General features: G+C 36.1%; 1 protein-coding gene and 2 long non-coding RNA genes across 5 annotated transcripts; 2 read left to right on the forward strand and 1 right to left on the reverse strand.

Moving 5' to 3' along the window:
* Nucleotides 1-7916: 7916 nt before the first annotated feature.
* Nucleotides 7917-9728, forward strand: LOC113334648 (two-component response regulator ARR2-like). The gene is made up of 5 exons (XM_026580855.1): nt 7917-8100; nt 8211-8369; nt 8465-8865; nt 8957-9031; nt 9126-9728. The coding sequence occupies exons 1-5, from the start codon at nt 7917-7919 to the stop codon at nt 9726-9728; spliced, it is 1422 nt and encodes a 473-aa protein (XP_026436640.1).
* A 980-nt stretch (nt 9729-10708) lies between these two features.
* LOC113334396 lies at nt 10709-13430 on the reverse strand. 3 transcript variants are annotated; one of them, XR_003352765.1, is made up of 4 exons: nt 12892-13430; nt 11934-12151; nt 11265-11656; nt 10709-11139 (listed from the first exon to the last, which is right to left on the reverse strand). It is a non-coding gene; the product is annotated as an uncharacterized LOC113334396 (long non-coding RNA). The 3 variants fall into 3 exon arrangements; XR_003352764.1 differs by lacking the exon at nt 11265-11656; XR_003352763.1 differs by having other exon boundaries at nt 10709-11656.
* A 3513-nt stretch (nt 13431-16943) lies between these two features.
* On the forward strand, nt 16944-20386 carry LOC113334395. The gene is made up of 2 exons (XR_003352762.1): nt 16944-18723; nt 19883-20386. It is a non-coding gene; the product is annotated as an uncharacterized LOC113334395 (long non-coding RNA).
* Nucleotides 20387-25121: the final 4735 nt, after the last annotated feature.

Consider the following 25121-nt stretch of genomic DNA (forward strand, 5'->3'; position numbering starts at 1 on the left):
GTGGGTCTAGACCAAGCCATATGGCTGACATTAGATTTAGCCCATCGAAATTGGCAACACGATAAACAAAAAACTGTTTCTGGGCACCACCCTCTTTTGGTTTATGTCGAGCTAAAATTATATCGTTTACATATTTTTCAAAATATGTGTTGGCAAGCTTTTGCTTCGACCAAGTTCATCTTATATCATGAGAAAATTGCCGAGTAACATCTTACATGGTTTGTGTGATACAATCATTTGGTGTAGACTTAGAATGTTTCGATAATGATTATTTCAATATCTTGAAAATTGGTTTGATGCTAATAGTGTGTGAAAACGGCTATTATCATCCTCTAAGAATGTTTCAATGATTGAAATAAAGATCTTAGAATCATGTAACCGTCTTTGGATATAAGCATATAATGTGTTCGCACATTTGTGTATAAGTCCAAAACCGGGAACCAAATGTATACATACTTGTGTGTGTACTAAATGCTTGATGGAGACTGGCTAAGTATGTGTAACCGTAAACATACTGGCAGAAGTTCACGTCCGTGAATTTCTGCTGAGTTTGGAAATCAAAACCAACTCAAACCAGTTACTAAAGTATGCGTACCCGTACGCATACTGGCAGAAAGTTCACGTCCGTGAATTTCTGCTGAGTTTGAAAACTAAAACAAACTCAAATATGGTTAAGTACGCATACCTGTATGCATACTTAAGTGGTTTCTTTATAAAATCGGTTGTACATGAACCTAAACATTTATAAATATAAGGAATGCAATCTTTGCAAACCGTGACTATAATGTTTATGTATTGATTCGAGTGAATCAAATTGATTTTTCTTCAATTATGTTCTTGTATATTTCTATGAGAATATAAAAATTGAATGGCTCTTTAACTAGTTTCATTTGATTCATTTGCACTAGTTATGGTTGAGATGAATAAGGTTGATATGAGAGTAATCATATGGCTAACCTCGGTTAACTATTTGTGAACCAACATGGTGTACACGTTTAGGTACGGTTACATAAACCTAAATGAGGGTACATTTATTTTGTGTGTAACAAGCTAAGTTCGATCTAACGGTTGAAATATATTAGCTTGGTTGAATCAGGTTTTTCATCTAACGGTGAATATTGAATGCTTTGTTACCAAGGTAACTTGGATTGCAAACCCTGATTTGAAAACTATATAAATGAGAACTATAGCAACTGGGAAATCTAATCCCCACACTTTCTCTGTGTTACTAGTTGCATAACTAGAGTTGATTCTCCTTTAACCTTAGGTTTCTATCGAGACCCTGTAGATTAACGACTTCAAAGACTTCATTGGGATTGTAAAGCCAGAACCAACTATTTCTCTTGTAATTGTGTGTTCTAATCTTTCCCGATTCTATCGTATTGAGTACAATTGAAATAATTGACTTGGGATTAATTTCTCCGATAGGCAAGATAAAAAGTAATCACAAACATCTTCATCTCATCGTTTGTGAGATGATTGATAATACTAGGATGTTCTTCGGGAATATAAGTCCGGTTTGTCAATTGGTTCATGTTCACCTTGATTTATCAATAGATTGGAACAAAAACTCTTGGGTATTTCTGTGGGAGATAGATTTATTCAATCCTATATACTTTTCTGTGTGAGACAGATTTGTTTATCAAGTCTTCGACTTTGGGTCGTAGCAACTCTTGGTTGTGGGTGAGATAAACTAAGGGAATCAAGTACGTAGTATCCTGCTGGGACCAGAGACGTAAGGAGCACAAATGTACCTTGAATAAGTATGAGATTGATTAGGGTTCAACTACAGTCCATTCCGAAGTTAATTGGTAGTAGGCTAGTGTGTGTAGCGGCTTAATACAATGTGGTGTTCAACCTGGACTATGTCCTTGGGTTTTTCTGCATTTGCGGTTTCCTCGTTAACAAAATTATGGTGTCTGTTTTATTTATTTTCCGCATTATATTTTGTTATATAATTGAAATATCACACGTTGTGCGTTAAGATCAATCAATTAGAATATCCAACCTTTGGTTGTTGATTTACATTGATTGACACTTGAATATTGGTCTTTGGTACCGTTCAAGTAACTCCTCTTATATTCAATCGGGCTCGCAGATTTCTATTTGCTGAGTGCGAATTGAATTAACAGTTAGAGATATTAAATCTCTTTGATATACTTTACTCTAGATTGAGTCTGACTTTCTAGTTGATTCTCTAGAAAGTGTATTGGAGTAAGTCCTCTCAGATTGCCAAAAGAATTGTTGGGTGTGGTTGTTAGACCCGCCGCATTTTCAAATGGTAATTAGGCAAACACATTAAAGACCTCATAGGTCTGTGTTTGTAGCGCTCTGATATGGACAGGAGTGCTATCTCTATAAACGTACCACCCGTCTTCGATGGATCAAATTAATTTTGGTGCAAAATTGCTATGCGTGCCTTTCTTCAAGCGCGTGATTTTCAATCATGGGTTTATGTAGTTAATGGCTATGATGTTCCTGTTGTGGAAGTAGGGAATGCGACCGTTCCTATGGATATTGGTGCATATGACGCTGCTGAGATACTTGCTGCAAAGAAAAACTCTGACGGTTTGAATGCCATCACACATGCCATTATCCTAGATCTTCAGCACTATGTGACTACGTGCACTCGGTCTAAAGATGCTTGGGATATCTTAGAAACCGTATTCGAAGGGAATTCCAGTGAAAAGGAAGCTAGGCTTCAAAACCTAAATTCCGATTGGGAAAACCTTTGTATGGCAGATGAAGAGTCATTTGATGAGTTTAATCAAAAAGTGTCTGAAATTGTTGATGCATCTTTTGCATTGGGTAAGACTATTCCTAAAAAGGACATTGTGATGAAAATTCTCAGATCGCTGCCATCTATATACGATTCTAAGAAGCATGCCATCGTTGAAGGAAATAACCTTGATGCTCTCTCCCAAAATACGATGGTTGGAAAGCTAAAGATCTTTGATCATGAGCATACATCCAAAAACGAAAAGGATGTTACCTTCAAAGCACAAAAGAACACTAATTTACTTGATAAAAGTAAAAATGTTTGTATCTCTGAGGGTGATCTTTCTAAGACTGATTCATCAGATGAAGATCTTGAAACGTCATTATCTTTGATCACAAGACATTTTAGGGATCTTCTATTGAAGAGAAGTAAACAGTTTTCCAGATACAAACCTAGGTCATTAGTTAAAACTCACAATTACATTCCTCCTAAAAACATGGATACTGACGAGGCTGATGTTAACATCTTAAATTTATCGGGTTTAGCTCGACCCTTTAGAGGTAGAATGCTTAAGAGACCCAAATTAAAATGATAAAATGCTTTTGACATTATGAGTCTGCCCAAAAGCAAAAATAAGGTTGTTCTTAGAGGAGCAGTTGGTAGTTTAATGACATGCTTGCGTGCCAAAATAGCTAAACATGCAGCAGGACACATGTCATGTTTTGGAAGATAAAAATTTAAGACCGAGGAAACTCAATCTCGATCTTCTTTCGGGGAGAGGATTTTTTTTTCCCCATCTTCCCTTCCTTTCTAATTTCTCTCTCTTATTCCCTTCTCTGCTTATATTAGGTAGCTGAAAAAATAAAGAGATCAAAAGAGACTGAAAATTTCTTCGAGAGATTAACCAAGGATGGATCTTGTTTGTAGCTTTCTGGATTGGGGTATCATTTATTGATTATTGTTGTTTTAGAATTTTGGAGTTTTGATTCAGGCCAGGGCTAAAGAAAATCATGCAATCTGAAGTTTATTCTTTTCAAAAATTTACTGCCGAGAGAGAGAGAGAGAGAGAGAGAGAGAGAGAGAGTTGGAAATATAAACAAGATCTGGTTAAAGGGCTTAAGTTTGATTTTTGTAGGAAGACAACTCTTGCTGTGAATTGATCTATGAATTCAATTAAAATCAAGCAAAGAGAAGCAGACACGGTATGGTACTCTTAGCCCAAAGAATAATTTCAGTTTGCATCCTTTAAGCTTTCAAGCCCTTTGCTATGTGCTTCTCATTTTGTGTTGATACATGTCAAAATCAGAGCCTCTAAGCTTTCAAGCCCTTTGCTATGTGCAAACCTTAATGTCTGAATTTGAAAGAGTGAAGATGAAAGACACTGATACTATTGATAGCTTTGCAGTAAATCTATCAGAGATAGCCTCAAAAGCTGCGTCACGTGGACAATCCATTGATGAAGATAAACTGGTAAAGAAGTTTCTCAATAGTTTACCAAGATCCAAGTATATTCATATCATAGCTTCTCTCGAACAAGTCTTATATTTAAAGAAGGCTAGCTATGAAGATATAATTGGAAGATTGAAAGAATATGAAGAAAGAATCCTTGATGAAGAAAACAATGGAGAAACTCAAGGAAAACTCTTGTACACAAACTCTTACCAACAAAACTCTGCGACAAGAGGAAGAGGTCGTGGAAGAGGTGGAAGAGGAAACAGAGGCCGAGGAAGGGGAGGAAGGTTTAACTCACAAGATAGAACAACAAGTCAGAATGATCAAAACCAAGGGAAAGAAAAGAAGGATAGATCAAACATTATTTGTTACAGATGTGATAAACCAGGACACTTCTCCTCTGTATGCCCTGAAAGAATACAAAAGATGGAAGAAACAAACAAGAATGAAACAAGGGAAGAAGATACAACTCTTTTCATGCACGAAGTTGTATTCTTAAACGAAGGGAAACTAATACGAAAGAACTACGAATCAAAGGATGGAGAAGAAGGAATCTGGTATTTAGATAATGGAGCCAGCAATCACATGACTGGTAAGAGACACTACTTTTCTGAACTCAATGAGAAAATCAAAGGACAAGTGAAGTTTGGTGATGGATCTTCTTTAGAAATTGAAGGGAAATGATCAATTCTATTTCAGAGCAAGACCGAGGAGAACAGAAGCTTGTCACAAACATCTACTTCATCCCAAACTTACAAGCAACATTCTAAGTTTAGGACAAGCTACAGAAGTTGGATGTGATTTTATGCGAACAAGATCTCACCCGTTTCATGACCCACGTGGAAGACTTTTAGTTCGAGTCTCACGCTCACCGAATCGCTCTACAAGATCTTTCTATGATTGGAAGGCCATTGTCTGAATATGATACTGGAACGCAGACATGGACGTGGCACGCAAGGTTCGGATACATAAGCTTTGGTTCTTTCCGGCTATGCAGGTACCTCCTAATATCTATGGGGCGAAGCGTGTCCGACACTCCACATAACCTAATAAACAGGATACCTACGAAAGCTCTGAAAGAGACTCCATATGGTTTGTGAAAGAGAAAACATAGATATTTAAGAGTGTTTGGTTGCAAAGCATACAAAGTTGATTCTGCAACTTAAGAAACTGGATGATCGATCTCAGACTCTTGTGAATCGGAATTGAGCCGGATCCAAGCTTAAGATTATTCAATCCAACAACGAAAGAGTGTCGTGTCGATGTGGTATTCGATGAAAAAGCCAAACTGGAACTGGAAAAGAAACTAATGATGGACCAAGTACGGATCCAGGAATGTTTCCTGCGAGATGGGGTCAAGTAATTGATGAAGGCGAAGGGACCCATAATCATCAATACCAATGGAACAATGTTGTTAATCAAGAAGAAGAAGAGCATAATGAAAACATGAGACTAACGAGAAGTCGAAGAAGAAGAAGAAGAGAGCGGAGATCGATAAAATAACTCAACCCATTCCACTGCGAAAATCAACAAGACCAAAATACAAAAGCCACAGATCTGGAGGATTATGTTCTTCAAGCTGCAGAGAATGTGATTTATGCTACTTTCTGTTACTGATGAACCAAGGAATTTTCAGGAAGCATGGTCTCGACTAAATGGACACAAGCATGTAGAGAAGAAATTATTTCAATCAACAGAAACAGACTTGGTTTCGTTGATATCCAGCTGAGATTCAGATTAAACAAGAAGTTATGCAAGGAGAATTCTTGAAAGAAGCAGGACTTGAAACTGTAATCCAATTAAGATACCAATGGAGTTTGGACTAAAGTTCAAGGTACAAGACGAAGTGAGATTGGTCCAGTTATAGAAGAAATGTTGGCTGCCTTAGATACTGTTACACACAAGACCAGACTTGGCTTTCTCAGTGGGAGTAGCAAGCCGTTATATGCAGAGTCCACGCAAGTCTCATGGTGATGTAATAAAGCAGATATTGAGATATCTAAGAGGAACAATCAGCTGCGGATTGAAGTATGGTCGAGGAGGATCAAAAGGAATTGTTGGGTATAGTGACAACAGTCATAATATTGACCAAGACGATGGAAGGAGTACGACATGTCATATCTTCTACCTAGGAGATGCACCTATCACATGGTGCTCACAGAAGCAAGACACAGTAGCTCTCTCATCCTGTGAAGCTGAGTTTATGGATGCAACAGAAGCAGCTAAACAATCAATATGGATTCAAGAACTGTTGGGTGGAATCGAAGGAAGAGAACCTGAAAAAGTTCTTATCAAGATTGATAATAAGTCTGCAATTGCACTCACTAAAAATCCAGTGTTTCATGGGAAGACGAAACACATTCAAAAAAGGTATCATTTCATACGAGAATGCATCGAGAAGGAGATCATTAACGTAGAACACATACCTGGAACTGAGCAGAAAGCAGATATATTGACAAATGCATTAGCTCGGATCAAGTTTGAAGAAATGAGACAACTGATTGGAGTACAAGATATTTCACGGGTAAGGTTGAAGCTTAACGGGGAGAATTTTGGTTAAACTTCAACATAAAAGTCACTAACAAGCTGGTTAGGACAAGATTAGGAAATTGATGTAATCCTAAGGGAATTAGAAGTCATCTAGTTCTAAGAAAAGGAAAGACATGTAATAAGGTAATAGGACTAGGAAAAGGAATTCATAGTTCTATATATATATGATCACCAAAGTTGTGGTTGATCATATGAGCAAGATTAGAGCTTGTGTTTAGTTTTGAGAGATTTTCTAAACATCAATAAAGAGAGTTGTCTTTATATAAGCTAAGTTTCATCTTGCAGTTGCCATTAAACGGCCCCCTTCTCCATTTAGGGCATCAGTAATGAGAATGGGAAGAACAGAACGAATTCCAATTTTGGTGATGATAAGTTTGTTTACAAGAACAACAAGACATGCACGTGCTTCTATTGCTGTTAAGTTTCTAACAGGGTTTGAGATATTGAGCAGTGGTTTTTCTGAAAGAGGTAGTGATTCTGATGAAGATATTAATTTTTCAAGTATCGATGCATCGATTTTTACCTAACTGACTCCATTTGCAATGAAGTAAACGGATGATGAAGTAAGAGATGACCCTTTTCCTCCAATTGTTGTTCTCTTCATCTCCATTGACAACCTCTCTTAAACCTCTATTATTCTTCAGTTATTACAGTGCACAAACCGGCCTCTCTATAGTAAAGAGAAATCCAGTTATATATATGTAGGAAATCTTCTATACTTGCGCCCCAAGCAAGCACTATAATTAGCACCCTACCCTTTTTTGTGCGGGTATTTTCTTGTTCTAGGAAACCTATCATAAGTCGGTTTACCAGAAACAAAATTCCCTTTTTTAAGGGATTCTTGTATATCCTAATTGACTAAAAGGAGAAAATTTTTTTACTTGCGCGGTAAAAAGGGCAACTATAAAGCAGTAAATTTGGTATTTTCAGAGGTAAAAAACTTAAGAGTACCATTTTCTCAGAGATTCCTTCGTAAAGGAACTGCTAGTTTTCATATTGTTTTCTTCTCCTAGTGTTACATGGAATCCGAGGAGACTTAGATCCATATTAAAGAGTAAACAAATCCTGATTATTTTTAGTCCTGAATTGTAATAACCATCGTTTTCTTTTTTTTGATATTTTTTTAAATTGTTTTTAGATATATATATATATATATATATATATATATATATATATATATATATATTGAAGAATAATGAGTAGAGGTTTAGAAGAAAGTTCACAAGAAACACAACAACATGAAGTGGTGAAGAAAGAAAACCCTACCAATGAAGGGCTACCAGAGAAGTTTCCGGAAGGTGTTCGGGTTTTGGTTACTGATGATGATCCTGAGTTTCTTCAACATATTGAAAAGTTGCTTAAAGAACTTCTCTATCAAGGTAATCAACCTTAGTAATTGTTCTATGTTTCGTTCTTGATAATTACATAACTGGTTTTGATTATGTGAGTTGGACACATAATAACTGGTTTTATCTGTATGGTATTTCAGTTACCACATATAGTAAGCTTCAAGCTGAGAACGTATTGTCTACTCTACAAGCTGCCAGAAACAAATTTGATATCGTTTTGAGTAGTGTACATATGGCCAATATGGATGGTTTGGAGCTGCTTAAACACATGTTAGCAGAAATGGATATACCTGTGGTCAGTAAGTATCAGTCCATTATACATAAATTAAACCGTAATATCATATGTTTCGGTTTATCTTCATAGCTTTGTCTTTAACTAGAATATAATATGCAGTGATGATGTCAAGCGAGGACGACAATAATATTGTCATCAAGTGTCTCACTGAAGGAGCATGTGATTGCTTAATTAAGCCGATTGAAAGAAAGGACATAGAACTTATATTTAAGCATGTGATCATCCGAAAGATGAGAGTAGAACACTCGTGTGAATGTGAATGCCACCACAAATCACCAGAAACATCAGATTTCGGTGTAGCTTTAGGAAACAGCAAATCCTTGAGGAAGAGGAAAAATGGGGAGGCAATCGACAAGGATGTGGATACCAGTGGTATGTCTATGGCAAAGAAAACAAGAATTGTCTGGACTGACGAACTCAATCGGAAATTTGACGCAGTCATAGAAAAGCTTGGAATTGAAAGTACAATTCTTACCCTTTACCTTTCGTATTTTTGCAATGTGCCTTAGGGAGTTTTGTTTCATTTTCGTCTAGTTTTGTTTGCAATATTCATAAAGGCTGAATATTTTTGTGTTACTTGATAATTTAGAGGCTGTTCCAAAGAAAATTCTCCAGCTAATGAATGTTCCCGGGCTTAAAAGAGAACATGTTGCTAGCCACCTTCAGGTATGTCCTTGGTTATGTTTGATTTTCCTTTTAAGGTTAGTTCACCGGATATGCTTGCCTTTATCTTTTACCTTACATATTATTCCTATCACAGAAATACCGCCAGAGTTATAGAAAATCACAAGGCTATCCTGCATGTAATCTGAATACGCCTATGAATCAACCAGAATCACACTTGGCACCTTTATTGCATGGCGGTATCCAGTACTCAAATAAATTTCAAAATCACGGTATGCAGGATGGTCAACTAGGGAGACCAACGCGCACAATTGACCCTTCTTTACTAAGCAATGGCAGGTTCGGACCAGATTATTCTGAGTTTGTGACAAAAGCTGGTTATATACCTCATCAGTCCCAGATGAGAGATCATTATATGAACAATCTGCCGGGACTGATGGAGCAGCAACTGTTTCTGAATGGCCAAGATTATAATGCCATAGAAACCTTCAATAGGCGTAACCAACCTTATTCTGGAGGTGATCTAAAGACGAACTACATGACGGCTGAATTTCTCCCAAGTTATCATAGTATAGACAGTACTCTAAATTTACCTAACTTTCCGACGAACAATATGATTCATCATGAGCAAAGTTTTCAGGGCTCCATTGATGAGAACTGCATGAAATGGAGGCAGCAACCACCTTATGCCGGTTCAGATTTAGATACTCGAACAGTATATACCCCCCTCCAGCACTGACACTGACCGGTATCGTCTTCTTGATAGCCAAAAAAATAACCACGGACACTCATATAACCTTATTCTGAGCCAAAATAATCACCACTTTGAGACTTTAGCAGGAGCGCAGTTGTTAAAGCCACCACAGATGGAAGGGATGGAACCCCAAACAGAAACTAAGTTTGAAGATGATGAAATGAAGTTTGAAGATGATGAAACTAAGTCTGAAGACTAACATTGTTTCTAACTTACTGCAATATTGGAAGTGTGGAACTTTTTTAGATGCTGCTGGCCAGTGGTGATTTTGTAAGGAGGTATCATTGGATTTCTTTTAGCTAGTCAGCATCTTGGTGATCGTTATCAGTCTGAAAGAGTTGGGGTAGTTCTTGTTATGCACCAGCTGCGTTTTTATAAGGAGGCTATCGTGGATTTTTGGCTAGCCGCATCTTTGTGATCGTTATCAGTTTGAAAGAGTTGGGGTAGTTCTTGGTATGCCTACCAGCCGAGCTTTTTTTTTTTTTGCTCTTTCTTTAGTTAGGGGGTCTATCTAGATTGCATTCTTTTTTCATTAGTTAGGGTAGTTTGTTAATACGTCTGACCTGTACAAAGATACAGAAAAGAAAAGATAATTGTATTATTCATCCTGCCCTTTTTACAATTGTATAGTTTGAGAGTGGTTTTATGGGTCATGTTTGCTGATGTAGCCAGCAATATCTTTTGCTTAAATTTTATTGCAGTAAATTCTTAGCTTGCCGTAATTATTCTCTGAAATGGCAAATTAAATGAGAAGACTGCAGCTTGGCTAAAAAGTAAAAAATAAGACAGTTGGCATACAAACTTGGTTCTGTAATTTACATGTTGCAGAATCAGGAGCAAGTTCCTACTGAAACTGTTCAAAACGAAATATGAGAATTATTCAATTACGTTTATTTGTATATTGCAAAAAAGGCTGGTCAAAACTATTAATAACAAAGAAAAATTCTATCAAAATAGACAAAAAATTAACTAACTGAATGGTTTTATAGCCCATGAGATCCCTATTATTGACATTTTATAACATGGATACTACAACAGTCGGTTCACAACTAAGTACTAGTATTCATTTACAAAACGTTCTTTCGGAAAGATACCAAAGAAACACAGAAACGTAATGTATAACTATGAAACCGACCTGTGTTTTTGCTTCTAAATGTCCAAGAAATGTTCACAAGCAAACTGTAGACGCCCAAGATGGATAACTGTAGCCCAGAATTGAATTCTCTTGTAATGAATTAACTACAGCATATTTAGAAGTGGAGTCACTAATTTCGGTACGTGTAGTGAGTTCTCTTGTAATGCTTAGCTTTTATCCAGTGATTAATGCTGCTATCACAATTCTTGAGCTTCCTTCGAAATCTATCTGACATAACTGCTTTCCTCCCCAAATTTGTACCTGCAAACAGTTATAGAAAGTTAAACCTGGGTTGTGTTTCTCTGATCAAATAGACATAAACTATATATGCTAATCTTTTCTTTTTATGTTGGAATCCGCCTCGCTCATTGTCATTAGTCACCTACCTAACCGGTAATTCTCATCAAAGCACATCCACTGAAAATACCAAAAGTGATTCTTTACGATAATTTCAACTGGAACAAAGGATGGAAACCATATGTATAAATTGGGAATCCCTCAAAACTCAAAAAAGAAGAAGAGGAACCAACTGTTCAGAAAACAGCCTGTTAGACACTGAAGAAAATTCAGCATATTAGCGAAAAGACAAGACTCTAATCAACACAAAAGCCAGACTCGAAATTAGAAAGGAACTTCTACACTAAATAAGCAATACATCCAGTTTGAGCCTGTGAACCGGCTAACGTACATGATTTTAGGAGCGAGAACAGCCTAAGATACTTAGCTCGGAGTTTGATCATTGGTGAACTCAACTAGCATCGTAAACACTGATTTCTATCTGTAAAATAGTTTTATGTTAGTGCATGTGCATCTATACTGTATAGACGTAATGGCCATGGCTAGAGATAAAACTACAAGAAGAGATATAGGCCAAATCAAAATACTCAAGATCAGTATAGTTCCACCTATTCACATTCCAACCATACAACTAAATCTTAGTTTACTTTATGGGACTTGATCCAAAGAACCTAAATAAATAAGTATAAATTACCAAAAATTCTAATTAACATATTAATAACCGAAAGAACATCAAGTTGGGTAACAAAAGAGCTCACCTGATTAAGAAACGAAATGGATAAGGTTCTGCCTTACTCTCGCAAAAAATTTCCTTTTGTCTCGGTATCATTGTACATCGAAGCCTTGGGCTGCCTTCCAGGAAAACTGCTAGGCATCCTAATTGGGAATCCCACTCTAGAGCCTTATGTGACCCTAATGCTCTGCATAGTTTGAGACGAGACTTCCGGCTGGGAATGTTTATGCACCCAATTAGTGCCTGCACAATTTTCATATGATTAATAAGTACAAAGAAGAGAACAAATTCACACGAACTATTTGGTATGCAATCAATAGTTAATTCACCTCGATGATATAGATCATCCAACCATACAGTTCATATTACAAAAAAAAAAAAAAGGTGATATCAATTTTTTCATTATATATACACACAATGACGCAACAAACAAAAAGTCGATATCACCTTCTTCATGATATACACAACAATTAATACAGTTCATGCTCTGTATCCATGCCAACTGATCTTATGATTGACACGACAAGCAAATTAACTAAATTTCAAGTCTAAATCAGACTGGTCAATCTCTTGAACCAATCTCATTTCCAAGAACAAAACACGAAAGCAGAAGACATAACTTATAACATTTATATTTAGGCAAAGTTAAAGGTAAGCAAGACCAATAACAGAACAAACTCCCAGTCTCCTATACATAGTCCTAGTAAGGTATAGCATAACATCCCAACCAGACTACTTCCAAAAAATCACCCTGTATTTATAATTCAGTTGTAATTCATAACAATTTAAAGAGTGAACAGAAAAGTTTTTTAAGACATGAAAAATATACTAAAAGCCATAAGCACCCATTATCCAAAAGCTTCATCCTTTTATGATACATAGATCATTTGCCTAACAAAAAAAACATCCCTCGTATAGAATTACCCATAAAATTGATTATGAATTACAATCATTTGCAAAAGAATCTAGGCATATAGAATTACCCATAGCTGTTAAAGCTACATATATGGAATATAGTTCTAGCAGCACCACCAGGTCCACCACCCGTTGAACCTCTTCCTGTAGCACCACCATCTGTTGAACCCCTTCCTCTAACACCAGTTGGTGTCGCTGCATCACCACGACCCCTTGAACCTCTTCCTCTCGCAACAGCAGTGGTAAACAACAAAATAATCAAAGCAGCCAGAGACAAGCAAGCCCTAAATCTTACCGAATAAACCCTAAATTTAAGGCAAAAAAAGAGCCAGCCAAAGAAAGAAATCAAGAACAATTTTAATTTTGTATTACAAGAAGAAATCGTAATGTGATTGTGGCTCCACTGCATGTGAGGGTTCCTTCCTCCATTACCAGATTCCCACCCAAAAAATGGACCTATTTAACTTCAGCAACTAGAGTTTGACATTTTTATGGCCAAACCTCTCATTATCACCATTCAACATTACTGGACTGATCCAGGTAGTTTTAGGGTTTTAAGTTTGGGGGAAATAAGAGAGAGGTCGGTCGGTGTGATATTCTGAATCATAGAGTGTGTACTACTGTGTGCTTAGAACCAGCCTTATGCTCCTTAAATTAAAGAAAGCAGGAGCTAAGTGGGTCTAGACCAAGCCATATGGCTGACATTAGATTTAGCCCATCGAAATTGGCAACACGATAAACAAAAAACTGTTTCTGGGCACCACCCTCTTTTGGTTTATGTCGAGCTAAAATATCGTTTACATATTTTTCAAAATATGTGTTGGCAAGCTTTTGCTTCGACCAAGTTCATCTTATATCATGAGAAAATTGCCGAGTAACATCTTACATGGTTTGTGTGATACAATCATTTGGTGTAGACTTAGAATGTTTCGATAATGATTATTTCAATATCTTGAAAATTGGTTTGATGCTAATAGTGTGTGAAAACGGCTATTATCATCCTCTAAGAATGTTTCAATGATTGAAATAAAGATCTTAGAATCATGTAACCGTCTTTGGATATAAGCATATAATGTGTTCGCACATTTGTGTATAAGTCCAAAACCGGGAACCAAATGTATACATACTTGTGTGTGTACTAAATGATGGAGACTGGCTAAGTATGTGTAACCGTAAACATACTGGCAGAAGTTCACGTCCGTGAATTTCTGCTGAGTTTGGAAATCAAAACCAACTCAAACCAGTTACTAAAGTATGCGTACCCGTACGCATACTGGCAGAAAGTTCACGTCCGTGAATTTCTGCTGAGTTTGAAAACTAAAACAAACTCAAATATGGTTAAGTACGCATACCTGTATGCATACTTAAGTGGTTTCTTTATAAAATCGGTTGTACATGAACCTAAACATTTATAAATATAAGGAATGCAATCTTTGCAAACCGTGACTATAATGTTTATGTATTGATTCGAGTGAATCAAATTGATTTTTCTTCAATTATGTTCTTGTATATTTCTATGAGAATATAAAAATTGAATGGCTCTTTAACTAGTTTCATTTGATTCATTTGCACTAGTTATGGTTGAGATGAATAAGGTTGATATGAGAGTAATCATATGGCTAACCTCGGTTAACTATTTGTGAACCAACATGGTGTACACGTTTAGGTACGGTTACATAAACCTAAATGAGGGTACATTTATTTTGTGTGTAACAAGCTAAGTTCGATCTAACGGTTGAAATATATTAGCTTGGTTGAATCAGGTTTTTCATCTAACGGTGAATATTGAATGCTTTGTTACCAAGGTAACTTGGATTGCAAACCCTGATTTGAAAACTATATAAATGAGAACTATAGCAACTGGGAAATCTAATCCCCACACTTTCTCTGTGTTACTAGTTGCATAACTAGAGTTGATTCTCCTTTAACCTTAGGTTTCTATCGAGACCCTGTAGATTAACGACTTCAAAGACTTCATTGGGATTGTAAAGCCAGAACCAACTATTTCTCTTGTAATTGTGTGTTCTAATCTTTCCCGATTCTATCGTATTGAGTACAATTGAAATAATTGACTTGGGATTAATTTCTCCGATAGGCCAAGATAAAAAGTAATCACAAACACTTCATCTCTCATCGTTGTGAGATGATTGATAATACTAGGATGTTCTTCGGGAATATAAGTCCGGTTTGTCAATTGGTTCATGTTCACCTTGATTTATCAATAGATTGGAACAAAAACTCTTGGGTATTTCTGTGGGAGATAGATTTATTCAATCCTATATACTTTCTGTGTGAGACAGATTTGTTTATCAAGTCTTCGACTTTGGGTCGTAGCAACTCTTGGTTGTGGGTGAGATAAACTAAGGGAATCAAGTACGTAGTATCCTGCTGGGACCAGAGACGTAAGGAGCACAAATGTACCTTGAATAAGTATGAGATTGATTAGGGTTCAACTACAGTCCATTCCGAAGTTAATTGGTAGTAGGCTAGTGTGTGTAGCGGCTTAATACAATGTGGTGTTCAACCTGGACTAGGTCCTTGGGTTTTTCTGCATTTGCGGTTTCCTCGTTAACAAAATTATGGTGTCTGTTTTATTTATTTTCCGCATTATATTTTGTTATATAATTGAAATATCACACGTTGTGCGTTAAGATCAATCAATTAGAATATCCAACCTTTGGTTGTTGATTTACATTGATTGACACTTGAATATTGGTCTTTGGTACCGTTCAAGTAACTCCTCTTATATTCAATCGGGCTCGCAGATTTCTATTTGCTGAGTGCGAATTGAATTAACAGTTAGAGATATTAAATCTCTTTGATATACTTTACTCTAGATTGAGTCTGACTTTCTAGTTGATTCTCTAGAAAGTGTATTGGAGTAAGTCCTCTCAGATTGCCAAAAGAATTGTTGGGTGTGGTTGTTAGACCCGCCGCATTTCAAATGGTAATTAGGCAAACACATTAAAGACCTCATAGGTCTGTGTTTGTAGCGCTCTGATATGGACAGGAGTGCTATCTCTATAACGTACCACCCGTCTTCGATGGATCAAATTATTTTGGTGCAAAATTGCTATGCGTGCCTTTCTTCAAGCGCGTGATTTTCAATCATGGGTTTATGTAGTTAATGGCTATGATGTTCCTGTTGTGGAAGTAGGGAATGCGACCGTTCCTATGGATATTGGTGCATATGACGCTGCTGAGATACTTGCTGCAAAGAAAAACTCTGACGGTTTGAATGCCATCACACATGCCATTATCCTAGATCTTCAGCACTATGTGACTACGTGCACTCGGTCTAAAGATGCTTGGGATATCTTAGAAACCGTATTCGAAGGGAATTCCAGTGAAAAGGAAGCTAGGATTCAAAACCTAAATTCCGATTGGGAAAACCTTTGTATGGCAGATGAAGAGTCATTTGATGAGTTTAATCAAAAAGTGTCTGAAATTGTTGATGCATCTTTTGCATTGGGTAAGACTATTCCTAAAAAGGACATTGTGATGAAAATTCTCAGATCGCTGCCATCTATATACGATTCTAAGAAGCATGCCATCGTTGAAGGAAATAACCTTGATGCTCTCTCCCAAAATACGATGGTTGGAAAGCTAAAGATCTTTGATCATGAGCATACATCCAAAAACGAAAAGGATGTTACCTTCAAAGCACAAAAGAACACTAATTTACTTGATAAAATTAAAAATGTTTGTATCTCTGAGGGTGATCTTTCTAAGACTGATTCATCAGATGAAGATCTTGAAACGTCATTATCTTTGATCACAAGACATTTTAGGGATCTTCTATTGAAGAGAAGTAAACAGTTTTCCAGATACAAACCTAGGTCATTAGTTAAAACTCACAATTACATTCCTCCTAAAAACATGGATACTGACGAGGCTGATGTTAACATCTTAAATTTATCGGGTTTAGCTCGACCCTTTAGAGGTAGAATGCTTAAGAGACCCAAATTAAAATGATAAAATGCTTTTGACATTATGAGTCTGCCCAAAAGCAAAAATAAGGTTGTTCTTAGAGGAGCAGTTGGTAGTTTAATGACATGCTTGCGTGCCAAAATAGCTAAACATGCAGCAGGACACATGTCATGTTTTGGAAGATAAAAATTTAAGACCGAGGAAACTCAATCTCGATCTTCTTTCGGGGAGAGGATTTTTTTTTCCCCATCTTCCCTTCCTTTCTAATTTCTCTCTCTTATTCCCTTCTCTGCTTATATTAGGTAGCTGAAAAAATAAAGAGATCAAAAGAGACTGAAAATTTCTTCGAGAGATTAACCAAGGATGGATCTTGTTTGTAGCTTTCTGGATTGGGGTATCATTTATTGATTATTGTTGTTTTAGAATTTTGGAGTTTTGATTCAGGCCAGGGCTAAAGAAAATCATGCAATCTGAAGTTTATTCTTTTCAAAAATTTACTGCCGAGAGAGAGAGAGAGAGAGAGAGTTGGAAATATAAACAAGATCTGGTTAAAGGGCTTAAGTTTGATTTTTGTAGGAAGACAACTCTTGCTGTGAATTGATCTATGAATTCAATTAAAATCAAGCAAAGAGAAGCAGACACGGTATGGTACTCTTAGCCCAAAGAATAATTTCAGTTTGCATCCTTTAAGCTTTCAAGCCCTTTGCTATGTGCTTCTCATTTTGTGTTGATACATGTCAAAATCAGAGCCTCTAATTTACCATTTCACATGTATTTTCATGCGGCAGCTTGCATGTGTTTGATGAAAGGTCTAAGAGAAGTTTGGTAAATAAAAAAAAGGGGTTGTTCTCTACATGAGCTATTTGACTTTTGGGCTACTGTTTACGATTTAATACATCTATTTGCATGTGAGATAATTAAGGTAAAACCTTTTGCGTTTATGAGAATGGTTCTAGCTGGTTTTATAATTATTGTCTTGTATTTGGTTAACCAAGATTTGAACTTCTATGAACGTTTTAGCATATAGATGAGATGCTCAACTTGAATTAATAACCAACAACTCTCAGTATTTTGGTTTGTGGATTTAACTCCAATTGATGAGATGCTCAAGTTTAATAATTCTATTTATCACCATCCATATGAACCATGTACATATCAGTGTACTCTATGGACCTAGTGCAAATGATTTTGGCTTATATACTTCTCTATATGACTTGCAAATTCCAAGTGTCAAATAGCATTTTAGATTATACATTTTGTTTGATCCCCGTGCTATATCCAGTTAACTATATATCCATACTTTATTTTAGGATCATGAGTTGCACATGTAGTGGGGATTGAGAATGAAGTGAATTAGGCAACTTGAGTTAGCCTTGCAAGTGCCTTAATAGAATTAATATTTGGTTGAATCAAATGGCGTTTAACTTTTAATAGTAAAAGTATATGTAAAATGTGTGTCTTCAATCTTGCTCATCCGTTTATGAGGTTCTTACTAAGAAATGTGAATTTTCTTAAATTTATTACTCTTATGATGGAACTGCGTATCCATTTCCTTTAATGGATTTCTATCCCACTTAGTGGTTTTTATTAATTTCATTGATACTTCGGATAAATTGAAAGATGCATAGACTCAAATGAAACTTGGATCCATTCTTTGGAAAAGAGACACATCAACCTAATGGATGAAAAGTATATTTCTATTTTGAGGGACTGAAACGGAGTTAGTATATCTCACTAAGCCAACGGGTTAAACCCAAAAAATGTAAAACCCGTTAATTGAGTTGCTACTGATTCTAATATGCAAGTGAAATATTTTGGGTATTTCATTTTCATTGATCATCTTTGTGGAAAGTATATTTTTCGTGATCTTTTTAGTCGGAAGAGCTATTAATACGTCGTTAGAAGTTTGTGCTAGAGCTGGCAAAAAAAATGAGATGGATCATCGGGCGTTGATGCTTATGCTATCACTGGTACTTTTGTTTTTCTGCCTTTTCGTTCATATCTCATTATTATGTGATGACATTCACAGATTCTAGTTTTCACATTCTATGGTCACATGCTTGGAGATTGAGTTCAATTCAGTGAAAAGAAATGTTTCTTTGATTCATTTTAACCAAGTATTACAACCTATATAGCAGAAACATAATATAGTACAATAACTCTTTGTATTTGTTCATACTGAGATTTAAATGTGCAATATGGTGCTTGGCCTTAGGAACCTTTTCAGACATTTTTAGGATGTGGATTTCAATTTACGAGCTGATTAGTTTACTTGGTCATTTTCTATGATGCTGAGTTTGGGCACTTGCTTTCTACTGCAATCAAGCTAATACTTTGAGTTTGATCATGATATGCTTTCTAAACTTCATTGACAGCATAACTCGGCAGATATATATGTCAGGGGTGATGCGTCACCAATGAGAAATGTAATGGTAGCTTTAATAATATTTGGATACTTGGACTCCGACCTCGTTATATATAAATTTTGTACATGTACTTGAATGTGGTTGTGGGATGAACACATGTCCGATTTGAGCTACTATATCCTCGTTGTTGGCTTTAAATAATGTCAATGTTCGATTTCTGAGATGGATAGATGGTCTTCTCAGCATATTGATTTTTCCTTTAAATGCATTTTCATTCTGTTCTTAGATGGTGCGACAATAGGGAAATGGCAGCAATATTTATGGTTTTACTATTTTGTTTAATATCCTTCCGCGTGGATATATACACGTAGACAATAGACAATTGAACCTCACAGTTTGTTTAGCTTCAGAAATAAATAATTTAGAGTGACGGTGAATCATGTACACTCTTATGTCTCTATAAGTGATTAAGGTCATTTTTACTTGCGCTATATCAGATCATTTTAGGGAAATGGCTGCCGAGACGAGCCTATCTTGTATATGTATATTTATTTTTTACTTTTGAGTGAAAATTGATGAAACTCTTAACTAAACCAATATGGGTAGATGTAGCTTGTTCACTATATTACTTTAGCTTGTTTGCTAATTTGTACATGTGGTTACGGTTGCTACTTCGGTTATATTTTGTATTTATTTTCTTTGAATATCGGTGCACTGTTGCTAAACTATTGATACCATGAAATGAGTTGGGACTTGTATGCAGTTTTATACGGTACCGTTGGTAATGTAGTAAGATAGAGATAGTTACTGTTAAGGGGTGCAGTTCATACTATCTAAACAAACAAATGTGACGAACTACGGTCGTGCTTGATCCATTCGAGCAACGGAGAGGGTACATAGGCAGCCGCTATGCGGTTCAGCACAATCCCAAAAGGTTGTTCATATCGTCTGGAAAGGGTTGGTTGATGCTTTGCGGTTCATACCTTCCATTTGGAGATGATTGCAACCTTGGCGAGAATATATCATGGGCAACTGGCTAGTGATGGCTGGTAACCAGAACTACCTTAATTTGGCAACTGGCCGTCTGTTATTTTGGGCAATTGGCACGTGTTAATTTGGCAACTGGCCGTCTGTTATTTTGGGTAATTGGCACGTGTTAATTTGGCAACTGGCCGTCTGTTATTTTGGGCAATTGGCCCGTATTGATTTTGGCAACTGGCTGTATAAGTTATTGGGTTGGCAATTGACCAAATTTTATTTTAGGCAATTGGCCGACTCTTATCTTTAATATTTTTAGAAATTGGATCCCTCGTGGAGTTTTATGAGTATTATGGTGTGGGACATATGCTCATAGAATTCTAACCTTGAGACGAATAAGATTTTTGTTTAGCAGGATCTCAAGTCTGTTGTTTTTGGGATAATTCAATGAACATTTTGTAGGTTAAATGCGAATTGGTTCCAAAAATTTGAAAGTCCGGTTTCTTGAGTGCCTATCAGGGAGTCGAAGCTTATCAAGCGGGTCGAAACCCTGTTTCTTGGAAGTCCAGACTCTCTGGTCCGTCACAATATGCCTCAGTGCATTAAGTGTAAAGGTTTTGGTCATTTTGCAAATGAGTGTCCAAACCGTAGAAAATACAGTGGGAGAAAAGGTCTTGCTGCAACTCTTGATGAAATGTCTAATCACTATGATTCCAATGAAGACGAAAAATCAAGTGTTGCACTTCTTTGTGAAGATATTGGTTTTGATAAATGTCGCAATACATACATCAATCTCGATATTCTTCCAGAAGAAGACTCAACCAATCTGGAAGAAAAAATTAACCTTTTTGTTGGAACTCTTTGTCTGATTTTTCAGGTTTCACTCTGTGCCTAGCATCTTGCACATCTCGGGCGTCTGAATCATCTTACCCATTGCCATGCTCTTATTGTTTACTCAAAGGTCATGAACTTTCAAAGTGTTCCAAGTATAAACACAAGATGAGACATGTCAAGAAACTTCAACGAAGAGCAAACCGCCTAGCAAACAAGCTTAAAGTTGTTCAAAAAACCGTTGACGTATTTAAGATTTTATCCTCTTCAAAGAAGTTGGTTTCCAAAGATAGGTCAAGACGACTAGAGAAAAGAGTATGGTCTGAACAATTTAATAGACATGGTTCTATGAATTCCAACCAAAAGGGATGTGATGGACAGATTATTGTCCATCCCAGCACAACTTAAGTTGTGTTGGATAGTGCATCTTGTCTCATGTGCCTGATTAAAAGAGGCAAGATTCTGCACACTTCAGGCTTTTAAAAAGGAAAAATGGTTTCAAATTTGTTTTCTTTTTGAGCTTTGTCTGTTTTTCAAGATTTAGAATTCTTTCATATCTTACTGATATTGGAAGAGACTTTCTTGTTTAATCAATAAAAGAGGGTTATTCTCGACAATTCTACTCTCTTTAGGGTCGTGAATTGTGCGTGCGTGAACTAGTGTGGTTAAAATTTCCATAACCCTACATTCCCTTTTCCTTCCTTGAAACTCTTTTTATCTTAAGACTGCTTGTTGAGCTTAAATTGTGATTTCCTCTCACAAACCCATACACTCATGGAAACTCCAAGCATCATGTCTTCTGATGGAAAAGATGTTAATATGATTGTTAAACCATTAATCATGAAGGAAAAAAAGAAATCTTCGTTACCTCCAACTTTGAAAAGAAAAAGAAGGAATGTGAGGAAGCCAAGAGAAGTTCCTTCAAATTCTCAGAAGTTTTCTAGTGTTCTTGAAGAGTTGAAGGAAACAAGGAAGGAGATTCAACAAATAAAGGTTGTTGTTATGAGAACTCTCGAAATTCAGAAGGCCATGGTTCGACATCTTCAGCCTAGAAGGTTTGTTGGAATTAACTCCTTTCTCCATGAACCGTATGTACCTAAGGCTGTTGACGACAAGGAGTTCGGGGACGATAAAGAATTCTTCAGAAGTCTCAATATGTAGTAAATCTTATTATGAGAATTTATTTCTTGTGTCTTAGAAGAAAAACTAGGGTTTGGAATAGCCATTATTGTGAGTACACATATCTATGTCCAACGTTTTCATCTTCATGTTTTTAGATTTATTTATTTAAATTCTAAGTTTTTGGAAGATGATTTTTGCAATCTTAATCTTTATGATTTTATATATTGCAAATTGTTATGAAATATGTTGTTTACGTCCGTGAACCTGTGACTGTCCCATATTTGTTCAAAAGTTATTTATATTATGTCAGTATGAAAGTATTGATAAAAGATAGAATGAACTTTTGACATTACAAAAGTTAAAGCCTTTTATGTCATTATTTGATGAAAAAAAGGATAAAAATTTTGTTTACAAGGATTATGTCTATTATATGTCATTGTGCAAATAGTGATGGAAAATAGAATGAATCCTTGTGTATTACGTAGTATCGGTCGATCTCCGATCCACAATTTTTGTGCATATACTGTGTTGCTCCGTAAGTTCTCTTATGATTGAGCATGGTCAATTGAATTTATCATTTTTGTGGTTAATTTAGTTGTGTATTCCAATTGAACAATCCATGGGTTCTCTTGTGGTTATTTCAATTGAATGTTTTGGATACAAATTCATGTCTTTCATGTGATTTGGTTATATCCAAAGAAATCTTTCTTTTCTTGTAAAAGCAAGGTCACGTTTGTTGTTCCTTCGGGAATGACATATTATGGGGGAGAGTTCTTTTTGAATTTGTGCTTAATTGCCAAATCTTTGTGGGGAGTGCGGGTGTGGAATATTATAGGAGTTATCTTGTATCTTTATAAACTTCTTGATGAATCCATTTAGATTCGGTTTTATGATAGCATCTAAATAAGTTGGTATAGTATTCTCTTTTGGTCATGAAGTAACTCTATGAAAATTTCATGAGGATCCCACTAATTTTCGTACCTTCGCCAATTTATATTGACAAAAGGGGGATAATTAATGTGTAGTTTCATACTACAAATACATATGGTTTACAGATCATTATGTAAAGGGGAGTGGTTTTGATGTTGAGATGAAGTATTGACTAAGGGAGAGTGATACATATCACCATAGTATTGTTGTCAAAGTTGTGATACAATTGAACTTTGATGATGTGTAATAATACTATGACACGGTATAACAATGACTGAGAGCATTTGTTTTCTCATTGTTATCGCTACAGATCTTCAACAACTATGATGTTGAGTTGAACACGTATACAATCATGGAGTACTTGGAAGCGACAAAGTTTTCGAGTCGTGTTGAAGATGCGAAGGAGATCAAGAATTTGGATGAGAAGCTACAATTTTTATTTATTTTGTAATCCATATGTATTGATAGTTTTGTCTATAAAATTGACAAAGGGGGAGATTGTTAGAGCACTGCTCGGTCGAACCCGCATGCGTTGCTATTTCAAGCATGTTTGTCAATGTTAGTGATCAAAACTATAAGTCTTTATTTCTAGCCTATCTATAGATGTCTCGGACTATGACATAAATTGTGTAGTTGAGCTTAGTTTTCACGGCGTTCATCATATGAAGACGAAGAACTACTAAGGGGAGCTTGTGGAACTTCATCGACAAAAGGTATGTGGAGACTTGAACTCATTTATCACTTGGAAAGTATATCTATACTCTATCTCCTATATTGAGACATAAGTCGTATTACGATATAGTTTTTTATATACACATTTGAGGTTTCAAGCTGAGTTTATCTCGCTTACATATTTCTCTAAATATGTGTTGGCAAGCTTTTTCTTCGACCAAGTTCATCTTATATCATGAGAAAATTGCCGAGTAACATCTTACATGGTTGGTGTGATACAATCATTTGGTGTAGACTTGGAATGTTTCGATAATGATTATTTCAATATCTTGAAAATTGCTTTGATGCTAATAACGTGTGAAAACGGCTATTGTCATCCTCTAAGAATTTTTCAATGATTGAAATAAAGAGCTTAGAATCATGTAACCATCTTTGGATATAAGAATATAGTGTGTTCGCGCATTTGTGTATAAGTCCAAAACCGGGAAACAAATGTATACATACTTGTGTGTACTAAATGGTTGATGGAGACTGGCTAAGTATGCGTACCCATATGCATACTAGCGGAAGTTCACGTCCGTGAATTTCGCTGAGTTTGGAAATCAAGACCAACTCAAACCAGTTACCAAAGTATGCTTACCCGTACACATACTGGCGGAAAGTTCATGTCTGTGAATTTCTGCTGAGTTTGAAAACTAAAACAAACTCAAATCCGGTTACTTAAGTACGCATACCCGTATGGATATTTAAGTGGTTGCTTTCTAAAACCGGTTGTACATGAACCTAAACATTTATAAATATAAGGAATGCAATCTTTGCAAACCGTGGCTATAATGTTCATGTATTGATTCGAGTGAATCAAATCGATTTTGATTCAATTGTGTTCTTGTATACTTATATGAGAATATAGCAATTGAACGACTCTTTAGCTAGTTTCATTTGAGTCATTTGAACTAGTTATGGTTAAGATAAATAAGGTTGATATGAGAGTAATCATATGGCTAACCTCGGTTAACTATTGTGAACCAACATGGTGTACACGTTTAAGTACGGTAACATAAATCTAAATGAGGGTACATTTCATTTGTGTGTAACAAGCTAAGTTCGATATAATGGTTGCAAGATATTAGCTTGGTTGAATCAGGTTTTTCATCTAACGTGAATATTGAATGCTTTGTTACCAAGGTAACTTGGATTGCAAACCCTGATTTGAAAACTATATAAAGGAGAACTCTAACAACTGGGAAACCTAATCCCCACACCTCCTGTGTGTTACTAGTTTCATAACTAGAGTCGATTCTCCTTTAACCTTAGGTTTCTATCGAGACCCTGTATGTTAAGGACTTCAAAGACTTCATTAGGATTGTAAATCCAGACCCAACTATTTCTCTTGTAGTTGCGTGTTCAGATCTTGCCCGATTCTATCGTATTGAGTACAATTGAAATAATTGAATCGAGATTAATTTTTC

Source organism: Papaver somniferum, unplaced genomic scaffold, assembly GCF_003573695.1.
Source record: "Papaver somniferum cultivar HN1 unplaced genomic scaffold, ASM357369v1 unplaced-scaffold_137, whole genome shotgun sequence".
In the NCBI taxonomy this organism is placed as follows: domain Eukaryota; kingdom Viridiplantae; phylum Streptophyta; class Magnoliopsida; order Ranunculales; family Papaveraceae; genus Papaver; species Papaver somniferum.

Coding starts and splice junctions, on each gene's coding strand:
- LOC113334648 (XM_026580855.1), top strand. CDS start 7,917: ATGAGTAGAGGTTTAGAAGAAAGTTCACAAGAAACACAACAACATGAA. Junction 8,101..8,210: donor TAAAGAACTTCTCTATCAAG/GTAATCAACCTT, acceptor ATGGTATTTCAG/TTACCACATATAGTAAGCTT. Junction 9,032..9,125: donor ATGTTGCTAGCCACCTTCAG/GTATGTCCTTGG, acceptor TTCCTATCACAG/AAATACCGCCAGAGTTATAG.